This window comes from Pteropus alecto, unplaced genomic scaffold, assembly GCF_000325575.1.
Source record: "Pteropus alecto unplaced genomic scaffold, ASM32557v1 scaffold86, whole genome shotgun sequence".
In the NCBI taxonomy this organism is placed as follows: Eukaryota; Metazoa; Chordata; class Mammalia; order Chiroptera; family Pteropodidae; genus Pteropus; species Pteropus alecto.
Genome location: NW_006442109.1, coordinates 963483 through 985334, shown reverse-complemented (window position 1 = coordinate 985334; position 21852 = coordinate 963483). Strand labels below are relative to the sequence as shown.

The following is a 21852-nucleotide window of genomic DNA, read 5'->3' as shown; positions in this document are numbered from 1 at the left end:
TTTTCTCTTTTCCCTTTTTTGAAGTAGACCCCCAAAAAAGGTGTATCTAAGGCTGGTGAATGGCAATGTTGAATGAATCTGATACTTAAAAAGTCATGGCGTCTTAACACTGACTAGAATCTTAGAGATAAAGTCTAGGGTTACAAATGTGTACAGAAAGCTATTTGTCAGTAGGTGTCATCTGTATAGAGAAACCTGAGATCACAATATGAGCTCAGTGACAAAGAATACTGTGGTTAATTTGTGATGTTGTGCCATGCTTTGGCTATCCTCATGTACTCCATTGGACTCACTGAATCAGATTTTCACATTTAACTGTAGCATCTGAGATGTTACATAATTTGCTCTGCTAAAAGTGGCAAATCGGGATTCGGATCTTAATTTCAGGGCCACAGTTTTTTGCTTATTAATTAGCTCATCTACTCACTTGTCTGAAAGCTCACTACTCACTCATTCAACAAATCCTTGAGAGCTTCAGGGTACCTGTGCCTTTTATAGTTCTGGGAATTAAATATATGAAGCATACAGTCCTGCCCTTCCAGAACATAGTAGTTACAGAGCTAGTAAATAATACTTGATGAGTAATAAATCACAAAGTTTATTTAGCCTTTCATTTCTTCCTTTCATATCCTGAAGAATTTTTCTAAAGATGTTGCAGTGCAAGGATTGCCTTTGGCTAAAACAGAAGAGAGCAACAGACAAAAAGGTAAAAGGATAAATTTGACATTTTTATTGTGGTGAAATATACATAATGTAAAATTTATCATTTTTAAGTGTATAGTTCTGTGGCATTAAGTACATTCACGTTGTTGTGCAGCCATCACCACCATCCTTCTCCAGAACTTTTTATTTTCCTCAGCTGAACCTCTGGACTACTCCTTAACAATAACTCTCACTTCTCTCCTCCCTCTAACACCTGGCAACTACCATTCTACTTTCTGTCTCTGTGAATTTCACTATACCTCATATAAATGGAATTATACAATATTTGACCTTTTGTGATTGACTGATTTCAGTTAGCATGTCTTAATGGTTCATCCGTGTTGTGACATGTCAAAATTGCCTTCAAAAGGATGGAATTTTAGATTTTTAGATATTCATTGATTTTTTTAGACATTCATTAAACAGGCTTATCGTTTTTTTCTTATTATTTTTATTTTTAATTTAGTTTTTCCTTCGAAGTTCAGCTATTAATAGAATCTCTAAAATCCAGAAAAAAGTTAGCTGTGGTAAAAGTAATTTTATTACTACCAACTATTGCACAGGTTTAGTACTAGAAACCTATTTATAAATTCTGAATTCAAGTTTTGGATAGTCTTTGGTAAGATAATAGATTAAAAATGTACTTTGAAAATTATGTTTAATGACATTTTTTTAAGCAGTTGGTTTTATCTTATTCTTAATGGTTTTCTCTAGAGTCTGAGCAAATGTTTCCAATTTGGCCTCAAGTTTTTTTGACACACTTTTTTCCCCTAGGGTCTCAGATTATGACTGTTATTTTAGTCACTTAACTTGTTCCTTGTCTTTTTTCTTCTTTTTTTCCCCTTGTTTTTTTTTTAAATTGAGAAATCTTATTGCTGAATTCTTAAATATTCTTTTAGGTAAAAGGGTTTTTTTTAGTAGCTTATTAAAATTTAATAATTTTTTAGGAATCTGAAGTGTATTTTTGTATCTTGATTTTGCAGCAAATGACATCTTTATTTCTCAGTACACCGTGGGACAGAAAGATGCTCTAAGAGCAGTTTTAAAGCAAAAGTAAGTTTCACTTTCAGGAAATAGGTGGGTCATTTCATGTGTTTCTGTGTGGTTCTCTAAAATTCAATTCATTTATGCTTCGGACATAGGAAAAATTTTTTTTCAATGTGTGAAATATGTACTTTATGGTAATCTTATGTGTAAAGCATTTTTCATGGTGCTGAGCACATATAAATACTCAATAACTGTTAATGGTTATTGTAGAAGAGGTACTGTTCTACATCCTTTATGTGCTTGACTCATTTAATACTAACAAAATGCAATGAAATAGATTCCATTACCATCTCAGTTTTACAGAATTCCCATTTTATAGATGAGGAAACAGGCACAGAGAGATTGATTTTCCCTATGTCATTTAGCAAGTCACTAGGCTGGAATTCAAACACAGGCTGTCTGCCTTCAGAGCTTGTGCTCTTGATCCTGTCACTGTACTACTTGTGGCAGTGGTTAAGTAGTTCCAAATACATAATAACTGTTCTTTACCGTCAAAAGGTATTTAGACTTTTCCTGGTCAAGATTTGAGAAAGAGACAAGCTCAGTATCTGGATGGAGTGAAGGGAGACCATGGCTACTACTCTACCCTAATGTTCCCTCCCAACTTTATCTTAAATAGCAATGAAATGCAAAACCATCCTTGACAACAGCACCATGATAAACATGAAAGAGTATATTCACTATTCTGGAGGCAATTTTTATTTATTTATTTTATCATTAATGGGGACAGAATGAGATATGTATTCTTAGGCTAAATGTATTCTATTCCTGAACCAGAGCATAATCGAAGACCCTTTAGAAAATAGGAAAAGTTTTTACTTTTTTTTTTTTTTAGGTGAAGCAATCTGTGGTTGACCTCACAGATTGCAAGGAGCTTGTCAGCTTACAATCCCTTATTTTTTTTTATTTTTTACGCCTACAGCACCTAGTCTTCCTAGGTGGTCTTCAATCCAAATATTAACCAGGCCCAACCCAGCTTAGCTTCCGAGATCAGACGGGATCGGGCTTGTTCAGGGAAACATGGCCGTAGTACTTAACTTTTGAACTCTCATTTTATTCAAAAAGGAAATTTTATATTACTTCTGTAAATTGAAAATCAGTATTTCTTATGATATAATTAAAACAAATACACAACTATTAAAAAGTTTATTCTTTTCCCACCTAGTTATCCATAGTATATATGATCTGCTTTAGAAAATGCTGGACTAACAAAAATAAATACTATCTCTAAACCCAAAAGTGTGATCTAAGCCAGCCAGAGTTTCACAACTGGTTATTTGGCCTCATAATGTTTTTCCTTCTTGCATTTGTCTAGCCTACAATTAACAATATGTGATATGTTGGTTAGGAGAGGAATTTGGATGGTGTATTATATCCTGGGAGTTGTAAATATAGAAGAAAAAGCAAAAGTAAGGGCATGAGGGATGGTGCAGTCTCTTAAATTCTGTGCTTGAACTAAAAATTGCAGATTATATCTGACTCAGTTGGACAGAAATTGATTACCACTTTTATCCAGCTGTCCTCCCATAGAAGTGGCTGCTTGCACCCACTTTGTCAACTTGCCTTCAAGTCAGAACTCTCCGAATTGAAATCTCTCAGACCTCTCAGAACTCACAGATCTGAGAGGGTGAAGTTGTTCGTAAACAAGTGGACAGTGAGAGGTAACTGAACACTTCCCTTCTTATCTGTTGACAGTAGATCTCTCCCCATTTCAGGATGAAAGAACAGAATTAAAAAGAAAAAAAAAACTAGGAAGGGCCTCTGAGAAGGTAATTGGAACATAGGGAATAATAATTGAATCAGAAGTATAAAAATGACTCTCATGTTGAGTTAAAAGACAATCTAATTATGTCTCAAGAAATGAATTTCTCTGTAGTCCATGTCACTTGATTTTTTTTTTTTAAATGGCAGATGCAATTTGGCAAAGTCGATTCTAAAATTTACCTGGAAGGACATACCGTTGAGAATCTCTCTCTCTCTCTCTTTCTCTCTCTCTCTCTATATACCATTAAGAATACATACATATAGAATACACACAGTTGAGAATAGCTAATTTTGGAAAAACAAAAATGGAGTGATGATGAATTTGCCCTATTTGACATTATAATATGCTCTAAAGTTATAATAATAAAAGGTATAATAGATTGGAGCCTTTTAGGAATGAAGAGTCTGGAGAATGTCCTAACATGTGACTGGACAGGTCAGCAAGGGGCCAGATTATGAACTCCTTTAAAGAAGTTAAGACTTTAAGAAAAATGGCAAGTTATTTAAAAGTTTTAAAGCATGATACATATTTCTTAAAAGGCTCAGTCAGTTAGCAATATTGAAGAATGGATTGGAAGAGCGCTGGACTAGAGTATAGGAAACCAATTGGCTATGTATTTTTCAGAGATCTCTTTGAGAGATGGGTTAGATTTGTCCTGAACACATTGAGGAGTGGGGGAATAAGGTGGGATTCACGCTGGTTTAGAGAGGAGAAGACAGAGATGGAAGATAATTTGGAGATAGAATTGACAGGAATTGATTTTTGGCTTGTATAAATGCATGGTCAGTAGTAGTATTCATAGAGAAAGGGCATTCTTCAGAAAGAATCCTTGAAGGAATAAAGAGGATTCAGAGGACTTAGGACTAAAGGAAAAAGTTCTAAGAAAAGACTAGTAGGAAATAATTAATTCTGAAAGTGAGAGTTATGAGCATTTTCCCGTTCTTTACACTTAGAAGCTTTTTTACATTTGCTACATTGAGGATTTATTAATTTGATAGTTGGAAAAAATAAAATTTAAAAGCCTATAAAGAAGTTGATATCTAGCCCTATAATTTTATTTCTCTTATTTGTCAATTAGCCTGTTAATGTAGAATCATGAAAGATAACTCATTCGACTTCAGAAATTTTATTTCTCTTATTTGTCAATTAGCCTGTTAATGTAGAGATCATGAAAGATAACTCATTCGACTTCAGAAAGGAATACTGAAAGATAGGGAATATCTGAATTATATTTTCTTTGTACACCACTCAGTCAGTTAAATATACATATATTGAGCAACTGTTATGTGCTTAGCTCTTTGATAGTTGCTGTTTGGTATAAAAGAAGTTCCCCACCCCTGTCCCCAGCCCAGGTTGTTTAGAGCTTAATCGGGGAGCTAATATGTACATATATGGAGAAAAGAGATTAGAAGTCATAGGAAACAGCATTGCATTCAGGATATTATTCAACTGTTCTGTACAGACATTTAAACCATAGCATGGCTAATTGTCAAGCCTCAATTGTGTGGTATAGGCAGTAAATGAAGAGATGAAGAGAAAGTGTTAGAAGGACAAGCTTATCGAAAAGGATAAGGCTGATGTTGGATCTTAAAGGAGAAGGATATAGTAAGTAGGTAGAAGAAGGTTGAGAGAACAGAGTAAGAAAAAGCATGGAGTCAGCTATGGGAGTGATGTGGCGTAACCAGTGAGGAGTGTGACTCTGAGAGTTTTGTGAAGTAATAGAAGGTATATATAGAAAACTAGGGCATGGCTAGAGGATGGAGTGCGTAGAAGGCCAAACAGAAGAAATTAGCCTGTTCAGTTGTCTGTAAGCAACAATTTAGATTTTTGAATGGTGGAGGAAAATGTGTGGGAAGTTTTTAAGCAAGTGAAAACTGGGTGAATGAAAATAGTTGGCAAGAGGTGATGAAGTATTTTACTGGACAGGGAGAAGTGAAAAGGGAGAAGGGCTATTCTGAGAGAGAAAGCCAGGTGTCATGGGAAGGTCTCTCGGAGTTGGACCCTCACTGCTGCTTACTAGTTCTGTGACTTTAATTAAGTAAATCTCATTATGTCTGTGGACTTTAGTTTCTTCATCTATAAATTAGGAGATTAGGATAGTTAGCCTATTGGTTCCCCCTGCTTCTATAATTCTATGTCACTGTTCCTGCAATTGTGATGAAATAATTGACAAAACTTGATGACTCAGTTGAATATGAGAAGATAAGCAGAGGATAGAGAAGTCAAGATAACTTCAAAAGTTTGAGACTATTATGCTCTTAGTAGAAATGAAGAAATGCCAAAGAGGAGTAAGTTTAAGAGCTGCTCTGTGCCTTCTCTAAAAACCAAGGAGGGGCCCAGCATCTAAGGATGGAGCATGTTCCAGCCAATTTTGCTTAGACACTTTCACTAGGGACTCTTCAGTTTTGTCAGTGATTTGTTTGTTGTCTTCTTTAGGCCAAATATAAAGCAAGATCTACCAGTTTTTGATTTTTAGTATTTAAAAGCTTTATTGCAAATATATATCTATCTGCTGTCCTCATTTTTAATTCAGGCTATTTAATAGTGTGTTTTGTGACCATTTTAATGAACTGTGTGATATTGTTAATTAAATCTAAATGTGCTACAATTTAAGCATTTTTCTCAGCAGTTTAACAGTCCCTCTTGTGTTATCTGCCTTTGGGAGTAAAACTTGGTACTTGAATTCTTAGAGCCTTTTCTGAACGTTTTAAATTTCATACTTCTTGATTTTATATCTATCTATCTATCTATCTATCTATCTATCTATCTATCTATCTATCTATCTCTATCTATCTATCTATCTATCTATCGATAGATAGATATATAAAGATATATATATATCTTTATAATTATGCCCACGTCTTTTTTTCTGCAATATCACTGCCTTCAAGGAATTATCTTCTTATTTCTTTAGTGTTTAGTGACCTGAGCCTTCATAGAGTTCATTAATCAAATGACTGATAAGATGCTGATGAGGAAAACCAGGTGATACACTTTTGTTTTTTAAATCAAGAAAACCCACCTTCAGCAGATTACCACTGTAGATGCTTCTTGAAACAGTTCAATTTAGCTTACTGAATATATTTTTATTCCCTTTTTATTTACAGAGCTCAGAGCATGCCTGTTTTTAAAGAAGTTAAGGTACAGCTTTTAGAGGATGCTGGTACAGAAAAGGAGGCTGTTACCCAGGAGACTAGAACTTCACCCAGTGGAATTGATTCAGCTACAACTGTGGCTGCAGCAACTGCCGCCGCCATTGCAACAGCAGCTCCACTAATAAAAGTATACTTTTCTCTCTAGATACGCATTCATAACTACATTGTAAAGTGTGAAAACATTTATTAGGAACTGAGTCTGTAAATGGTCATGTCCAACTATAGACTAGGGACTTTCTAGTTGCTTTCAATTTGAAAGAACTTTCCTGTTTGGGTTGTATATAACCTCCAAGGGGTTATAATACTTACCCCCTCATTGCTGTGATAATGCTAGAGGACCCAGGACTTTCCCAGTTTTAGCACTGAAAATAGCTCATCTTAGGAATTCCTCAGTCCTGGGCAAATGGGACAATTGGTCATTCTTATTTTAGAGCTAGAAGGGACCTTAGAAATCGTCTATGCCAACCCCCTCAGTTTGTAAATGGGTCCCAGAGCTACTAGGTGGCAGAGCCAAGACTAGACTCCAGGTGCTGACCTAATTCAGCCTGAGATTAAGTGAAGTATCAAAAGCTACTTTGTTTTGCTGTTTACTTCTTTTTAATTTAAGTATTTTATTTCTGGCATTATAAAAAATTTTATGTGGCAAATTTGGCATTTTTTCTATGAGTGAAAAGATCTGCTTAAGGATAGCTGTATTGTACCTTTTATTTCTGCGATTCTAAAAATAAAGACATAAAATCATCAGATTTAGAGTGTAAAAATCTTGTTTGATCATTTCTCAGTACCAGTTGCTTTAAATCACCTTTTTAGTAATTGAGCATATTTTGATACCTTGATATTTTTTTAGGTGCAGAGTGATTTGGAAGCAAAAGTCAATTCTGTTACAGAATTACTGAATAAGTTACAGGAGACTGATAAACAATTACAACGTGTTACAGAGCAGCAAACAAGCATTCAGAATAAACATGAGAAATTACATTGTCATGATCATGAAAAGCAAATGAATGTGTTTATGGAGCAGCACATTAGACATCTTGAAAAATTGCAACAACAACAAATAGATATTCAGGTATCTATAACAAAGCCAGCACATATAGTCATTTATCACTTGGATCTTTAAGCTAATATTCATTGATTATTGCAAGTAGCTCATTAGATTATAATAGTTTTAGTTCTTAAATAATGATTTGCTTGTTTATCATTCTTCTATATGGAAAACTGCACATTCTAGTTCAAATGTCACTAGTTCTGCAAGACTTCTCCTTATAGTTGGCATATTTTTTTGTGGTATTTCTAGTCATATCATTTTAAAGTGCTTATAGCACACACATTGCAATTATTTGTTTACGTCAGTGTTTCTTAGCCTGGGAATGTGCATCAGAATCATTTGGAGAACTTTGTAAAAATATACGTACTGTACCTCAGAAATCCTAAGACAGCAAGTCTGAGATGGGATCTGGGAAACAAAAGCTCTCTAATCATTCTGACGCACACTGTGGAGGAGAACCATCCAGTATACATATTGCTTCTGCGATTAATTAATTAAAAGAATGAACATTTAGTGTCTTTCGAATAAAAGGCACTGAGCTAACATTAAAAAAAAAAAAAAAGAGTTGTTCTCACAAGAAGCTGATAGTACAGTTTCTTATTTATTGTGGAATTTCCAGGTCCTGGGGTGGTACTCAGTATGCTTTTTTGAATGAGTAAATGACCAGCATTATATGTGCATTAATTGCTTTTAATTTTCTTTTTTTCTAATTAATATGCAACATTAAAACTTTAAAAAATTAAATTTAAATATAACATTCAGAGGAATATACAAAAATAAATTATAGCTCAATATATTATCACAAAGTGAATACTAATACTATAATTTTCAAGACTTCTTAATAGAGTTTGTCTTGAGCTTTCATGTGGCTGAAGATAGTATTTTTATTGTCATGATTATGGGCGTACAAAGTAAAGTTTTGGTAAGAACTCCATGCACAACTAAAATTGAGTATGTAGTGTGTTATCCAGGGAGAGACTAGAAACAAATCTATCCGAGTTCGTTCCCAGCCTACAAATAACTGTACTCTAAGCCTTGGTTTCTTTACTTAGAAAATATTATATATTGTTTTGTTCAGGAGAAAATGAGATGACATATATGAAAAGGACATTGATTTCTTAAAGAAAAGGTCCTATTTGTCCTACATGTCTGCCATTCATCCATCCTTCCATTAATAAAGGCATACGTTACTTTCTGATTTTAGAAGAATGGAATCTTTGCTAATTCATAAAAAAAGTCTTATTTATAAACCTTATAATTACAGAGAAAGTTAATGTTTCAGTGACATACTAGGTATATTAGTAGTTCAATAAATGCATAATGAAATGAAATTTCTTGAGTTTCCCATCTATTTTATGGCGAGAGATCTCTACATATTTGTAATAATTCTGTAAAACTATGCATATATTTAGATTTTTCTTACCTTGGCGTAAGAGTCTCTTGAAATCAGTTTTATTAGGTGAGATACTATATAATCCAGATATTTTAATAAATGATGATGAAAACTGTTATTATAGTTTCCACTTATATATAAATGCACATGTTATTGCTGCTACTAAGTATGGCTATTATTTGAGTGCTTACTAGCAATGGTTTTTAACTCCTTACTTCAAACCAAATCATCCAAGATATAAAAGATGAGATGTTTTGGTTTTAAATTATCTGGTTGAAGTAGAGGTCAAAGGCTAGGGCCCCTTTCTTCTGGTCATGTAGTCTGTTTCAGTGGCCCCTGACCCATCTCTGAATTAGAAAGGAAGAGACCGAGGTTTAGAATAGTTAAATAAAATGATCAAGGTAACACAACATAGCCAAGCTTAATCCCCGGTCTTTGTATTACTATACCCTGCTAGTGCTGTCGCTGCTACAATGGATAGTTGCATGTAATGTATGTACTTTCATTGTTTATTAAATCTAATAAATTGTTTTTAAGTCCTCTAATAAAATGCAATGCATTTTTTCATCTAACTCTTAAATGATATTTGAAATTAATGAAATAATTTTATGTCTTCTAGACTCATTTCATGAGTGCTGCACTCAAGACTAGTAGTTTTCAGCCTGTTACTATGCCTCCTTCCAGAGCAGTGGAAAAGTGTTGTGTAAAACCAGACTATTCTCATCTTGGTAGTGTTAATCTATCTTCACATAACACATTCAGTTCCAAACAAGGTAAAAATACATAGTTCTCTGAGTTAAAAATGTCAGCTATGAATTTTCTTTGTGGTATGTTACTAGGTTGTCGAAGATTAAGTCTTTGCTTCATAAAATTAGTTCTTTTTTTTAGGTCAAGTAATTTCAGGTTATTTTGAAACTTATTCAGTCAAGTTATGGATCATGCCCTACTTTGTGGTTTTAATTAATAATGTTCATAAATTGTCAGAAGCACTTGTAAATTTAGAAAAGTTTACTTATCTAGTATCAAAAATGCTTGTAATCAATTCTCTATTTCTCTGACAAACTGAATATTTACTGTTTTTCTTGATTCTATTAGGAGAGAAACCACTTGAAAACAGTTATAAACTATTTCTAAATATTTTTAGAGAGTTAGTAATACAAGACTGTCTATCTTAATAGAATTTTAAAAATCTTTGTTTATAATCAAAAAGGAATACATAGCTTATTTGTATTAAACCTTTGGATTTTAAAGTGAATAAATGTGTTTCCAAATTATTTTTTGAATAACGAATTAATGAAAATCAAAGGCTATCTCTTTAATTATATATAGATCCATGTAGTACAATATCTCCAACATTTGATTTGTTAGAACATTGTTGTATTATAGACATTTTAAAGGTTCCTTGTACTTGTAAGGTGCTTTATGTTTTACAGCAAATGAGTGGTCCTTACAAAACTGTTGCGAAGTAAAATGAGTCAATTTTTAAGTTGTGAAGGGAGGAAGATGAAGCACAGAAAGGTTATGACTTACCTGGTCAGTGTCACCTGGCTTGAGAGTTAGAGTGTCAAGCTACTGCCAGAACTCAGGTTTCAATATGACCCAGCCATGTGCTTTCTGTAGAAGTGGGCACTTATTTCATACTCAATTCCGGAGAATTACTTGCTCATAATTTTGTTTTTTTTAAACTTGAATTTTAAAGGAGAGAGGTGTATGTTTTATTGGTTCTATACTGAATTGGTTTCTTTGTGTATTTTAGTGATAGTAACAGATATAAAAGAAAAAAATGAGTAAATTAAAAATTCAACAAATTAAACTTTATATTTTTTTATGCTTTTTCTTGGGCATACATCATTTTATTGTACTTGTAGTTGTAGAATAAATATAATTTGTACTACTTTTAAACTAGCATACCCAAAGTATTTCCTGTGTTTTACATAATTATCTTTATAATATTAATTTTTAGTGACTAAAGGATAGTCTGTTGAGTGTTTAGGACTTTCTATACTTAGTGTCAGATGGTCTTATCAGTTTTTATTGCCATATGCAGTGTATGGCTGTGCCATTTTCATCACAGCTTAAATAGCACTGTGTATATCATATTGATTTTTTTCTTATTAGTTATAAGTGTAAAATACTTCTAGTTTGTATTTTGATTTCTAGTGAGGAGGAAGTTATTTCTGTATATATGTATATACAGTATAATTTCAGATTTATTTTTAAAATATGGGGAAAGTACTCTACAATTTAAAGTTTTTTTGTAAAATAAGTTAAATATTTTTCTTCATTTTCTTTAAAAGAACCTTCAAGAGTGGTTGAAGATATGGGTTTTGATAAACAGAAATCTCCTTTGGAGACACCAGCACCTCGCAGGTTTGCTCCTGTACCTGTTTCAAAGGATGATAAAATATCAAAGAGGGAAAATCCTGTGGAAGAAAAAGAAAATGTGGAGATGTCAGGTCATACAGGTAATAAAGCAATTATTATTAGCACCCACTATTATTATACCTGTATCAAATTAGGAACAGGTTTCCTCACTCATGACTTATAATTTTCTAATGTGCTTCGTAGTAACTAATATGAGATCTCTGTTTTTAATATTTTTCTTTAAATGATGATTACTGGGCAAATCAAGCTTCTTTAGATTCTTTATAGAAGGAATTGGAAATAAACACTTATGACTATATTCTGACTGTCTTCTACAGGTTATTACTTAAACCTTTAATGAACAAACTTTGTTTTTAATGAATAAAAACAAAATACTGATCATTTAGGGCCTGTTTCCTTATTGTTTATAGATATGAATTTCAGTAATAAAGCTCAGAAATTTAACATTTACTACTGTGTTCAGTTGGAAAAATTGCTCATATATTAACTTTTATAAGTGTCCTGAAATAATTAAGCCCTTAAATAGAGTCTTTCTAATAAAATGCAATTCTTCTAATAAAAGAGAAAATGTTAAGTATAAGTTTTTATTCTTGGTAATATTTAAATGTATTCACGGCTTGTCTTGGACACACTTAAGGAGTTTTAAGGAATTCAGAAAAAATAATAAAACCTTAAAAAAACCAACTTCAGAAAAGAAAAAGTTGAAGTCTCATTAAAGATGAGGCTAAAGGGAAGATTCAACTAATTATTACTGTGAAGAAAATAGTTTTCATTCGAATTTCCTTTTTCTGTGTTGGAAATAAAGTCAGGCCTAAACTTTTACTGGTATAGTTTTCATGAGTTATAAATATTTAGGTTTGTTTGATAAGTGTATTTATAGATTACATTGTAGAGTGAATTGAGTAGATAGATCATCATCGTAAGAAGCTAATTTAGTACCAGTATATGTGAAATGTTATACAAAAGAAAAATTAATTAGTACCTGAAAATGATACTATATTTCTTTTATTTTAGAGAATGTAAGACTATTGGAACAAATTTTGAATAGACAAGACTCTTCAACAAGAATGAGTGAATTATCAGATAAAACTTCACTAACTAGGTCAAAAATAGGATGGAATTCTGAGAGAAGAGACAGGTAAAAACAAGAGATTTGAATAAACAATAGATTGAAAGAGCTTTGTTCATATTTCTAAAATTTCTTTAGGAATTTTAATAAGCATACAACATTGCTTTTTAAAATTATCTTAGATTTAGTTACTACTTTCTTCTAACATCTTTCTCCTTTTCTATAATATAATTATAAAATTAATATATAATTTTCTTAAAATGCAGATTATTAATTTCTAATGAATGCATATTACTCATTTCTGATTAAACGGCATCTGGGATTTGCTTCAAAAATAATCCAGTGCAGGGTAGGGGAAACTGGGTTGGAAATATAAATGAAATGAGGACAGCTGTCAGTTAATGATTACTGTAGTTAAATAGGGTATATGGAAGTCATTATAATATTCTTTCTCCTTTCATGTATGTTTGAAACTTTACATAATAAAAAAAAATTTTTTAAATCAAGTAAATCTAAGCCACGATAATTTTATTTATCTTGAATGTCATGAAAACTACGGTAACGAAAACGAAATGAGGCACATTTTGAGTAACTTCATGTGAAGATGTACATTTTATCTGTTTACATTTAATGTAACTATCGGTGAAGTAATATTTATGTCTTCCATGTCTGTTTTTTATATTCTTTAGATTTTTTTATTCCACTTTTTCTCCATAATGCCTTCTTTTGTATTAGATAGGTATTTTCTAGTATAACATTTTAATTCCCTTGTTTCTTTTACTATATTGTTTGAGTTCTTAGTCATTGCCCTAGGGATTACAATTAAATTTTAATTTAAAACAATCTAATTAAGATTAATTTCAACAGGATTCAAAAACTTTTCTCCAATATATCTTTATTCCCTCCCCTTTTCTTCTGCTATTATTGTACAAATTACATCTTTATACATTATAAGCCCATCTATACAGCTTGATAATAATTGCATTATGCAGTTGTCTTTTAAATCAGACGGGAGAAGAAAAGCTATATAGACAAAAATACATTTTATATTGTCTTTTATAGTTACCTATATAGTTAACCTTTACCCAATACTCTTTGTTTCTATTTTTCTTTTTGTTTTTTGTTTTTCCCCCCTCTTTAATTCCGCCCTCTGATCTATGGATGTTGTCGTTTCCCCTTAAGAATGGGATCTCTGAAGGCAGAGTATCTTCTCCCACAGGCTTGCAGTATTCCCTTTAAGATTTGCTAGTCATAAATTCTCTGAATTGCTTATCTGGGAATGTCTTAATTTCTTCTTTACTTTTGAAGGATATTTTTGCTGGATATGGAATCTTTGGTTGACATTCTTTTATCCTTCCTCTCATTGCTTTCTGGACTCCCTGGTTTCTGATGAGAAGTAAACTGTTAATCTTATTGAGGAATCTCAGTATATGATGAGTCATTTTTCTCTTGCTGCTTTCAAGATTTTCCCTTTGTCTTAAGCTTTTGACAGTTTGACTATGATGTGTCTAAGTATGGATCTCTGAGTTTATTCTACTTAGAATTTGTTGAGCTTCTTGGATGAGTGGATTAATATTAACTGAATTTGGGAAATTTTTGGCCATTATTTTATTTCCTTGTATAGTTAAGTAGTGCACATGACCTTTCTTTTCTCTCCTAGAACTATGTTGTATTTTGGTATGCTTGATGGTGTCCCACAGGTCTCTGAGACTCTTAATTTTTTCACTCTTTTTTTCTCCCTCTTCTTCAGACTAAATCTCAATTAACCTATACTTAAATTCACTAGTTTTTTCTTCTGCCAACTCAAATATTCTGGTTAGTCCCTTTAGTGAATTTTATATTTCAGTTATTGTATTTTTGAACTTCAGAATTTGCTTTTGGTCCCTTTTTTCAAAATAGTTTCTATCTTTATTATTATTCTCTATAAGACTTCTTTCTAATACTTTCTTTAATTTTCAAACATAACTTCCTTTAGTAATAGCTAATTTATAGTGTTTGTCTAATAAGTCCAATATTAGGGGTTCCTCAAGGACAATTCCTATTGACTATCCTTTTTCCTTTGTCTGAGTTATACTTTCCTGTTTCTTTGTGTGTCTCATAACTTTTTGTTGAATTGGACATTTTAAATAATATAACGTGGTAACTCTGGAAATCAGATTCTTCTACACCCTACTCTGTCCCAGGTTTTGTTGTTGTTGTTCTCAATTCTGGACTAATTCTATAAAGTACGTATTCTTTGTCATATACATCAAGTCTGTATTTGGTTAGCTAAGTCTGCTAAAGATTGAAAAGAGATTTCCTTAACTACTTTGAATGATTAAATTTCTCTCTCTTTGCCAAGTGACCGTTTGTGTGTGTGTGTGTGTGTGTGTGTGTGTGTGTGTGTGTGTGTGTGTGTGTTAGGGCATACCTTCAGTGCTCTGGCAGTTTACAAATCTGTCTTAACCTTCACTTCCTACTTCTACAGAGCCTCAAGGTCAGCCAGACATGATAGATTAGGCTCTTCTCAGGTCTTTCTTGGGCATGCACATAGCCCTGTACATGCACATGACCTTCTAGGTCCCCAGCAATGTTAATTGGAATTTTTCAAAGCTCCACCATGAACATCTCATTCCTCAATTTTTAGTTTATTGGCAACCCTCTTGTTTGCCTCAACTGATATGGCCACCTCAGGCAGCAAAGATGTTAAATAGTTGCCATCGTTTTTGAAAAATGACCTGGAGATTGGGTTTCTCACTGAGCTAGCGCTGAGTCAGGTCAAATAAAGAGAAACTCTGTGAATGGGACTTTCTGAAGACTTCCAAATTTGTTCTGCCCATTGTAGTGGTTGCAAGGCTGTTTTTTGTTTTTGTTTACTTGTTTGTTTGTTTCTCAAGAAAGAGCACTGGAATTAGGGCAGAGTCGGGGAAAGAGCACTGGAATTGGGGCAAGTTAAAAAAATCTTCCTGTTCTTACTAAGAGTCAGCCATTTTCTTGATTAATGTTCCTTGGGTTTTGAAATTTCCAGAGTTCTGAAAAAGCTGTTTTTGACCATTTTTCTAATGTTCTCTGTTTTTATGAAGGAGTAGATTTTTAGAGGTTCTTACTCAACCATTCTGGAAGTGCTTCTTAATGTTAGCGTCTTCAAAGTAAAACTTTTTTTTTGTTCTTTTCCCATTATGCCTAAACTAGTCTGGTCGTGTAATTTTGTCTTCTATGATTTTTTGTGTTACATATGTTTTATCATATAAATGATTAATTTAATTATACAGTTTTAATAGGATACCATTTAGAATTCATATAACTCAGAATGTATCAAAGATTTATGTAATCAGCTGTTTTCTGAACTTATGACAATTTAGGGAACTTTATTTAAAAACTTTTTTGCAGTGTCGATACTCTATTCTCTCAAAGATTTCCTTCCTATGAAGAACTAGGAACAGCTAAAGTGACTGTACAGAAGTCTGATGATGTTCTTTATGATCTTGGCCAAAAGAGAAAAGAAACAAATGGCATACTCCAGGTAAAGTGGAAAGAGGATATTAAAATTGATGACTAGTAAAGGTAAAAATTATGAATAAACAACAAAGTTATCAAGACAGAAAGCAAGAGGAACGATTAAGACAAAGCACTGAAAAAAGATATGTTAACCCAGTCTGATCTCTTTACAGACTTTTCCAGAAGCCCTCATGAAGTGATTTCAACTTCCTGCTTCTTGGCTAGGACTGAGCCACATCTCCCTCTAGCTTTCCAACTTCTGTCAGAGGCAAAAGAAGGGGGAGAAAAATCTGTGGGTGGCCCTTGTTTACCTAGTTCACAATGTCTGCCATGCCTACCTAGAGACAACTTTTTCTTATTTCATTTTAGCTTTCTTTACCAGATATAGCTTTTGTTGACCACTGGTCTACCTACCACCACTGTGTACTTCCCAGCCTCATTTCACTTACCATTCACATTAGTACTACTAAATGGAAAAAAATCTTAATTGCCAAGTATTCTGTTATAGATCTTAAATAAGTCCTTATAATGTATTGGCATGGTGTATGGCCCCAACTATAGTAATAGCTCTTGTCTGCAGTAAAATAATTAATATGAGTTTTACATGGTAACATTTTTGCCTTTTTTTTCCTTTTAAGCCAAAAGAATCTCTGATTATATCGACACTTGCTGATCTTCCACAGAATTACATTAAACTTCAAACAACCAGCACACGATCCATATTGAAAGATGCAGAGAAGATTTTGAGAGGAGTACAAAACAATAAAAAAGTACTTGAAGAAAACCTGGAAGCTATTATTCGTGCAAAGGATGGAGCTGCCATGTATTCGTTTATCAATGCTCTATCTACCAACAGGTAAGAAAGGATGCTGGTATCCCAGGGTTATTTATGAAACTGCCAGTTTTACAGGTTTTCTTTTTTTTCTAAGCACTTCATTTTGTTTAGTGTATTTTAATATTTAGAAAAGGTTATTGCCTTTATGATGTGACTTAATAAGAAGTTGAAGTTTGGATATATACATGTTGTTATTACTTTTACAGATGTGAATTTTACCTTTAATTATGTTTCTCTCTTTGGTACAAATCTTCTGAGATCTATGTGTGCTTTTCAGACATCCTTTAAACATTTGATGAAAACTAATGACATTTGTTTTTCCTTTTCAGATGAAGGATACAAGTAGATTCAAAACGAGATGAGAGATCTGATCCCAGTTCTGTTCTCAGGATGTTAAATGTTAATTTAAGAAAATTATTTCTTCTCTTTTGTAGAGAGATGTCAGAGAAGATTCGGATCAGAAAGACAGTGGATGAGTGGATTAAAACTATTTCTGCAGAAATTCAGGTAGCTTTGAAAAAAAAATAGAATTGAGTGAATTCTTAGGAAATAACGTATTTCCAATTTATAAGTATTATACTTATTCTCAAAATTTCTTATGTATAAGTCTACTCATAATTCTTTTTATTCATTCATTTATTCATTCATTCAGTACCCTATCACCCATCTGGCACTACACACAGCCATTACAGTAATATTGACTATATACCCTATGCTATACTCTAAATCCCTGTGACTGTTTCGTAACTACTAATTTGTAAGTAGTAGTTACAAAATTATAAGTCTACTTATAATTCTTAATTTCACTCTGTCATTATATTTATTTAGTGATGTTTCATTTTGCTTAATAAGTGCTTTGTCTCAGAAATTATATTGTGGCTTTTATCTGGCAAATTATTGGACAATAAGTAAAATAAGGGTATTTGAAAGAAAATTTAGCAAAAGCATTTAAAAAAGAGAGAAGTATACTTACAAAAATGTTTCAAGACAGCAGATTTAGAAGCATTGGCTTACTGAAGTAAAAACACCAAAATTATTTAAAGGGAAAATATCCCACAAGATTTCTAAGGTCACTGAGTTTACAGAAGTTAGTTCCAGATGGAAAAACTGATGCTTTCTCCCATTCACAGTGTATCTTCAGACATTAGCCTTGAAAAATTTAGGAGTGTTATTTTTATTAGGGGGTCAGTAATTTAAAGGAAATTATTAAAATTTTATGTATTTGAAGGAACAGAACTAGAAAAGATAAACGTGTTATTTTTATCCTGGGGTACAAAATGTTTTTTCCTGACTGTAAGATATGTGTTTATGTTTATCCACAATCAAAGCAAGATGAAGTGTCCATTCTGTTTTCACAGCAATAAACAATGAAATATATTTTTACATTTCGTTGTTTATGAATATATGTCTCTAATGTGGTTGTGAAGAATTTATTAGACACTATATGATGCACCAGAAACAAGTTGAACTAAGAGTAGAAAGACTTGGAGATCAGCTGTGGCTCTGCAGACAACTAGCACTATATGGCACTCTATTACTGTGGATTCCATACAAAATATGTTTGTTTAAACCTTCAAGCAACTTTAATTTATAAATACTTACTTTGGAGTTTTATTACAAAGTTGTTTACTCCTTTGGAAATATTTTTTAATTTAATTTTTTAATCGTTATTACAGCCCTATGATTCAAACATCAAAAAATGTATAAAAGTCTATAGTGAAAATTTGCCCTCCTACCTCTCTGTACCTCATCTATTATTTCTGATTTGCCCTGCTCCAGAATACACCAATCTTTTTAGTTTTTTGTTTATTCTTCCAGAGAATTTTTATTCATATGTAAGCCAATATCATTTATTTGTAAAGCATTTAAAACTGCTAAACTGTATTTCTATAACAAAGAAAATAAATTCTAATGCTTTTAATGTGGAACCATTACTACTTGGATAGTTCTTAAGTAATTTTAATTTTGGTTATGTTAAGGATGAACTGGCAAGAAAAGATTATGAACAAAAGAAATTTGATCAGAAGAATCAAAGAATCAAGAAAACTCATAGTATGAATAAAGATATTAAAAGCAATAAGCAAGACAAAACCATAAATAATTCTGTAATTCCAAGAAAACATTCTCAAAAACAAAAAGAAGAATATTTTAGAAATCCACCTGTGAGGAACATGCCTGCTTCAAGCTTACAGAAAGAGAGAAGAGAAGTAAGATCCTACTTTGGTTTTGTGGCATAAAAGTTTCATTATAACTAATTATTTCCTTTAAGATAAAAATAATGAAGTGACTATGAAAATGTTTGAAAAATAAGAAGGACTGTGCAAATGTAAACTATCTTTAAACTATTGATATTTAGGTTTATGTGAAATAATGTGAAAAGCACTGCACAAAATGCATAATTCTTTTCTTCTGAGATCTCACACTAAGACTCACAGTATTTTAGTTATAGCAGGTATGTATGGAGATCACCTAGTCAAAAATTAGTAGTTCGTGATACTCAAATTGCATTTCATCTTTGTGTGTGTATATGTATATATTTTGTTTTTTGTTTATTTTTCAGGTTTAACAAATGTATGTTTAGTGCCTAGTGATTGTGAGGCATGGTTATTAGATGCTGTGGAGGGAATATTGTGGCTGCTCTAAGCTCTAACTTCCTTAATGCCAAACACAGATTTCGGGACAGATTAATGAAGCATCTAATTCAATACTTAGCACTTAGTAGATACTCAATAAATGCTACGTTTCTGTGGCATTTAGATTATGATTGAAGGTGGGATCAGAAATATAGAAAATCATTTAAAGACTTACTTGATTTATGTTATTGTACTTTAATACATAAAATGTGTTTAAACTATACTTTTTAATGCCGAAACTATTCTTAGTAGTATAAGAACCTTTATATTTCTGGGGTGGATGATTTTTATATTTAATTTTCTTACTTTTGAAAACTATAAAACTTTAAAGTTATAGTTTGAAAACTATGTCCAGAATTTAAGAGCCATTTAAAATAGAGGACTTTTCTGACCTGATTGTTCTTATTATAGTACTTAAGCTGGCAAAAGGAGGCTTTTGAAGAATGAGATAAGTGTTTGATCACTATTTTGCTGGTGAGTTGAAAACCTTTTTGTATTTAGGGTTTTTTGAAAGCAAACACAGCGATACAAGATGAAGATTATATGTTACAAATTTATGGAAAACCAGTTTATCAGGGCCATCGCAGCACTCTTAAAAAAGGACCGTATCTCAGATTTAATTCTCCATCTCCTAAGTGCAAACCACAGAGACCAAAAGTAATAGAACGAGTTAAAGGTAAGGAACCTCATTTTTTTGTGGTATACCTCATTTTTTATAGCATCAGTTTAATATGTAAAGTTTAATTATTGCTTTTTTTTGTTACTTATAAATACAGTTCGATGCTTAGGGATGGAAAAACAATTCCTTCTAATAGAGTAGGAAAAAATAGACCCAATTAAAGGGACAAGATAGAAATAAATGGGAAAAAACAGACCAGATTCAAGACACAAGGTAGGGATAAGTGGGAAAAAATATAGGCTTAAATGGTATCTTCAAGAAAAGCATGATAAAATTTTCATTTATGAGACGTGAATCTCAACCACTTTAAATTATAATCTAGGGAAAGCAGTCATTTCCTTGAAGACCTTGGTCCATCATGTTTTTTATGAACAGGAAGACTAGCCATATGCTGTATATTATCATAACAGTGCTTATGGGTGCTTTTGCAGTTTTGTTTGTTTGTTCTTAAAGAACAGTAGGTAGAAAAAGTGAATTTTTTTTTTTTTGGTTATTTTGTTCACAACTAAAAATATCTTCACTTATCACTGTTTTGACTCACAGCTACCATATCACTAGTATATCTAAATATAACTCTTAGTTAAATATTGAGTCTGTTGGCCTTACATTTAAAAATTCCTCAACTTGTATTTTAGCAGTTAATAAGCCACTTTGACAATATACGGTGACTAGTGGATACCAACTCATTTTTCTTTCTTGTACTTTCTGGAAGTTGGAACAGTGGCAGTTGCTTTAGTTTTCATTTCTAAAAGTTATGTGATCATGTAAGGGTTTATTTAGAAATCGTACTATTGTCATTTTAGTAAAAAGCATATAACTTATGGATGATAGTTACCCAGATAGATGATATTTACCCTAAAGTTTCCTCTTGTTTATTGAAACTTTTCTATCGAATTATATTTGAGATTTTGAAAGTTTTTGAAAAAAATAACTCAAGGTTTTAAAACATTTTCATGTCCAAAAATAACTTTATTAAGTAACATTTTTAATGGTAGAAGTGATTGAGAACCTGTGGACACATGCGCATCCTTGGATCTTGGCGCCTGTTATTTCCTCTACTTAGAGACCTTATCCCTTAGACATTTGCATGGCTCACTTTCAGTTCTTTTGATTTGTGAAAAAATATATTTTAAGTAAACACTCAAGAAAATATGCAATCAAACGAATAAATACTAGACAATAGGATGAAAAAATACAGATGGTGATACTAAAATTTCTTTCCTGGGATCATGAAACTATATTTAAAAGTTTAGATTCATAAAACTGCTCACATATTAAAAATAAAAATGTAGCGATGTCAGGAATTTATTTACAAAATATTTTAGTTTCTTTTTCTTTGCACTTTAACTTTCCTTCATTTTTCTCAGATTCCATAGAAATTTATCTTCTTCAAAAAGACCAACTGATAATCAGAAAAGTTTCTAATTCTTTAAGAATTCAAGATTTAGTGTCTATATAAACAGGCAGATTTACTTTATAGCAATAGAAAAAAATGTTTAATGATATTAATTTTTGTAAGAGTTTAATAGGTATAGAATTTGATTACTGTACATATTTTCAAAGGATAAAGATTGATAATTCAGAATTATTCTCACAATGCAATATATATATGCCTTACTGCTAAATTGTACACCTGAATATACGGCCATGCCACCTTGAACAAG

General features: G+C 32.2%; 1 protein-coding gene and 1 pseudogene across 9 annotated transcripts in view; one reads left to right on the top strand and one right to left on the bottom strand.

Moving 5' to 3' along the window:
- Nucleotides 1-21852, top strand: part of KIAA0586 (KIAA0586 ortholog) — an 84382-nt gene that overhangs the window by 3794 nt on the left and 58736 nt on the right. For 4 of the 9 annotated variants that reach the window (XM_025038761.1, XM_006920136.3, XM_015596059.2 and 1 more), the window contains 12 exons: nt 637-706; nt 1686-1755; nt 6622-6796; nt 7517-7738; nt 9730-9883; nt 11408-11575; nt 12510-12633; nt 15934-16066; nt 16680-16897; nt 17311-17383; nt 18856-19083; nt 20011-20185. In XM_025038761.1, coding sequence (XP_024894529.1) covers nt 637-706; nt 1686-1755; nt 6622-6796; nt 7517-7738; nt 9730-9883; nt 11408-11575; nt 12510-12633; nt 15934-16066; nt 16680-16897; nt 17311-17383; nt 18856-19083; nt 20011-20185 — 1810 coding nt within the window. Of the gene's footprint in view, nt 1-636; nt 707-1685; nt 1756-3265; nt 3411-6621; nt 6797-7516; nt 7739-9729; nt 9884-11407; nt 11576-12509; nt 12634-15933; nt 16067-16679; nt 16898-17310; nt 17384-18855; nt 19084-20010; nt 20186-21852 lie in introns of those variants that run through there. The other 5 variants (XM_015596061.2, XM_025038762.1, XM_025038764.1 and 2 more) reach the window with 4 other exon arrangements.
- LOC112469846 lies at nt 2663-2781 on the bottom strand (annotated as a pseudogene).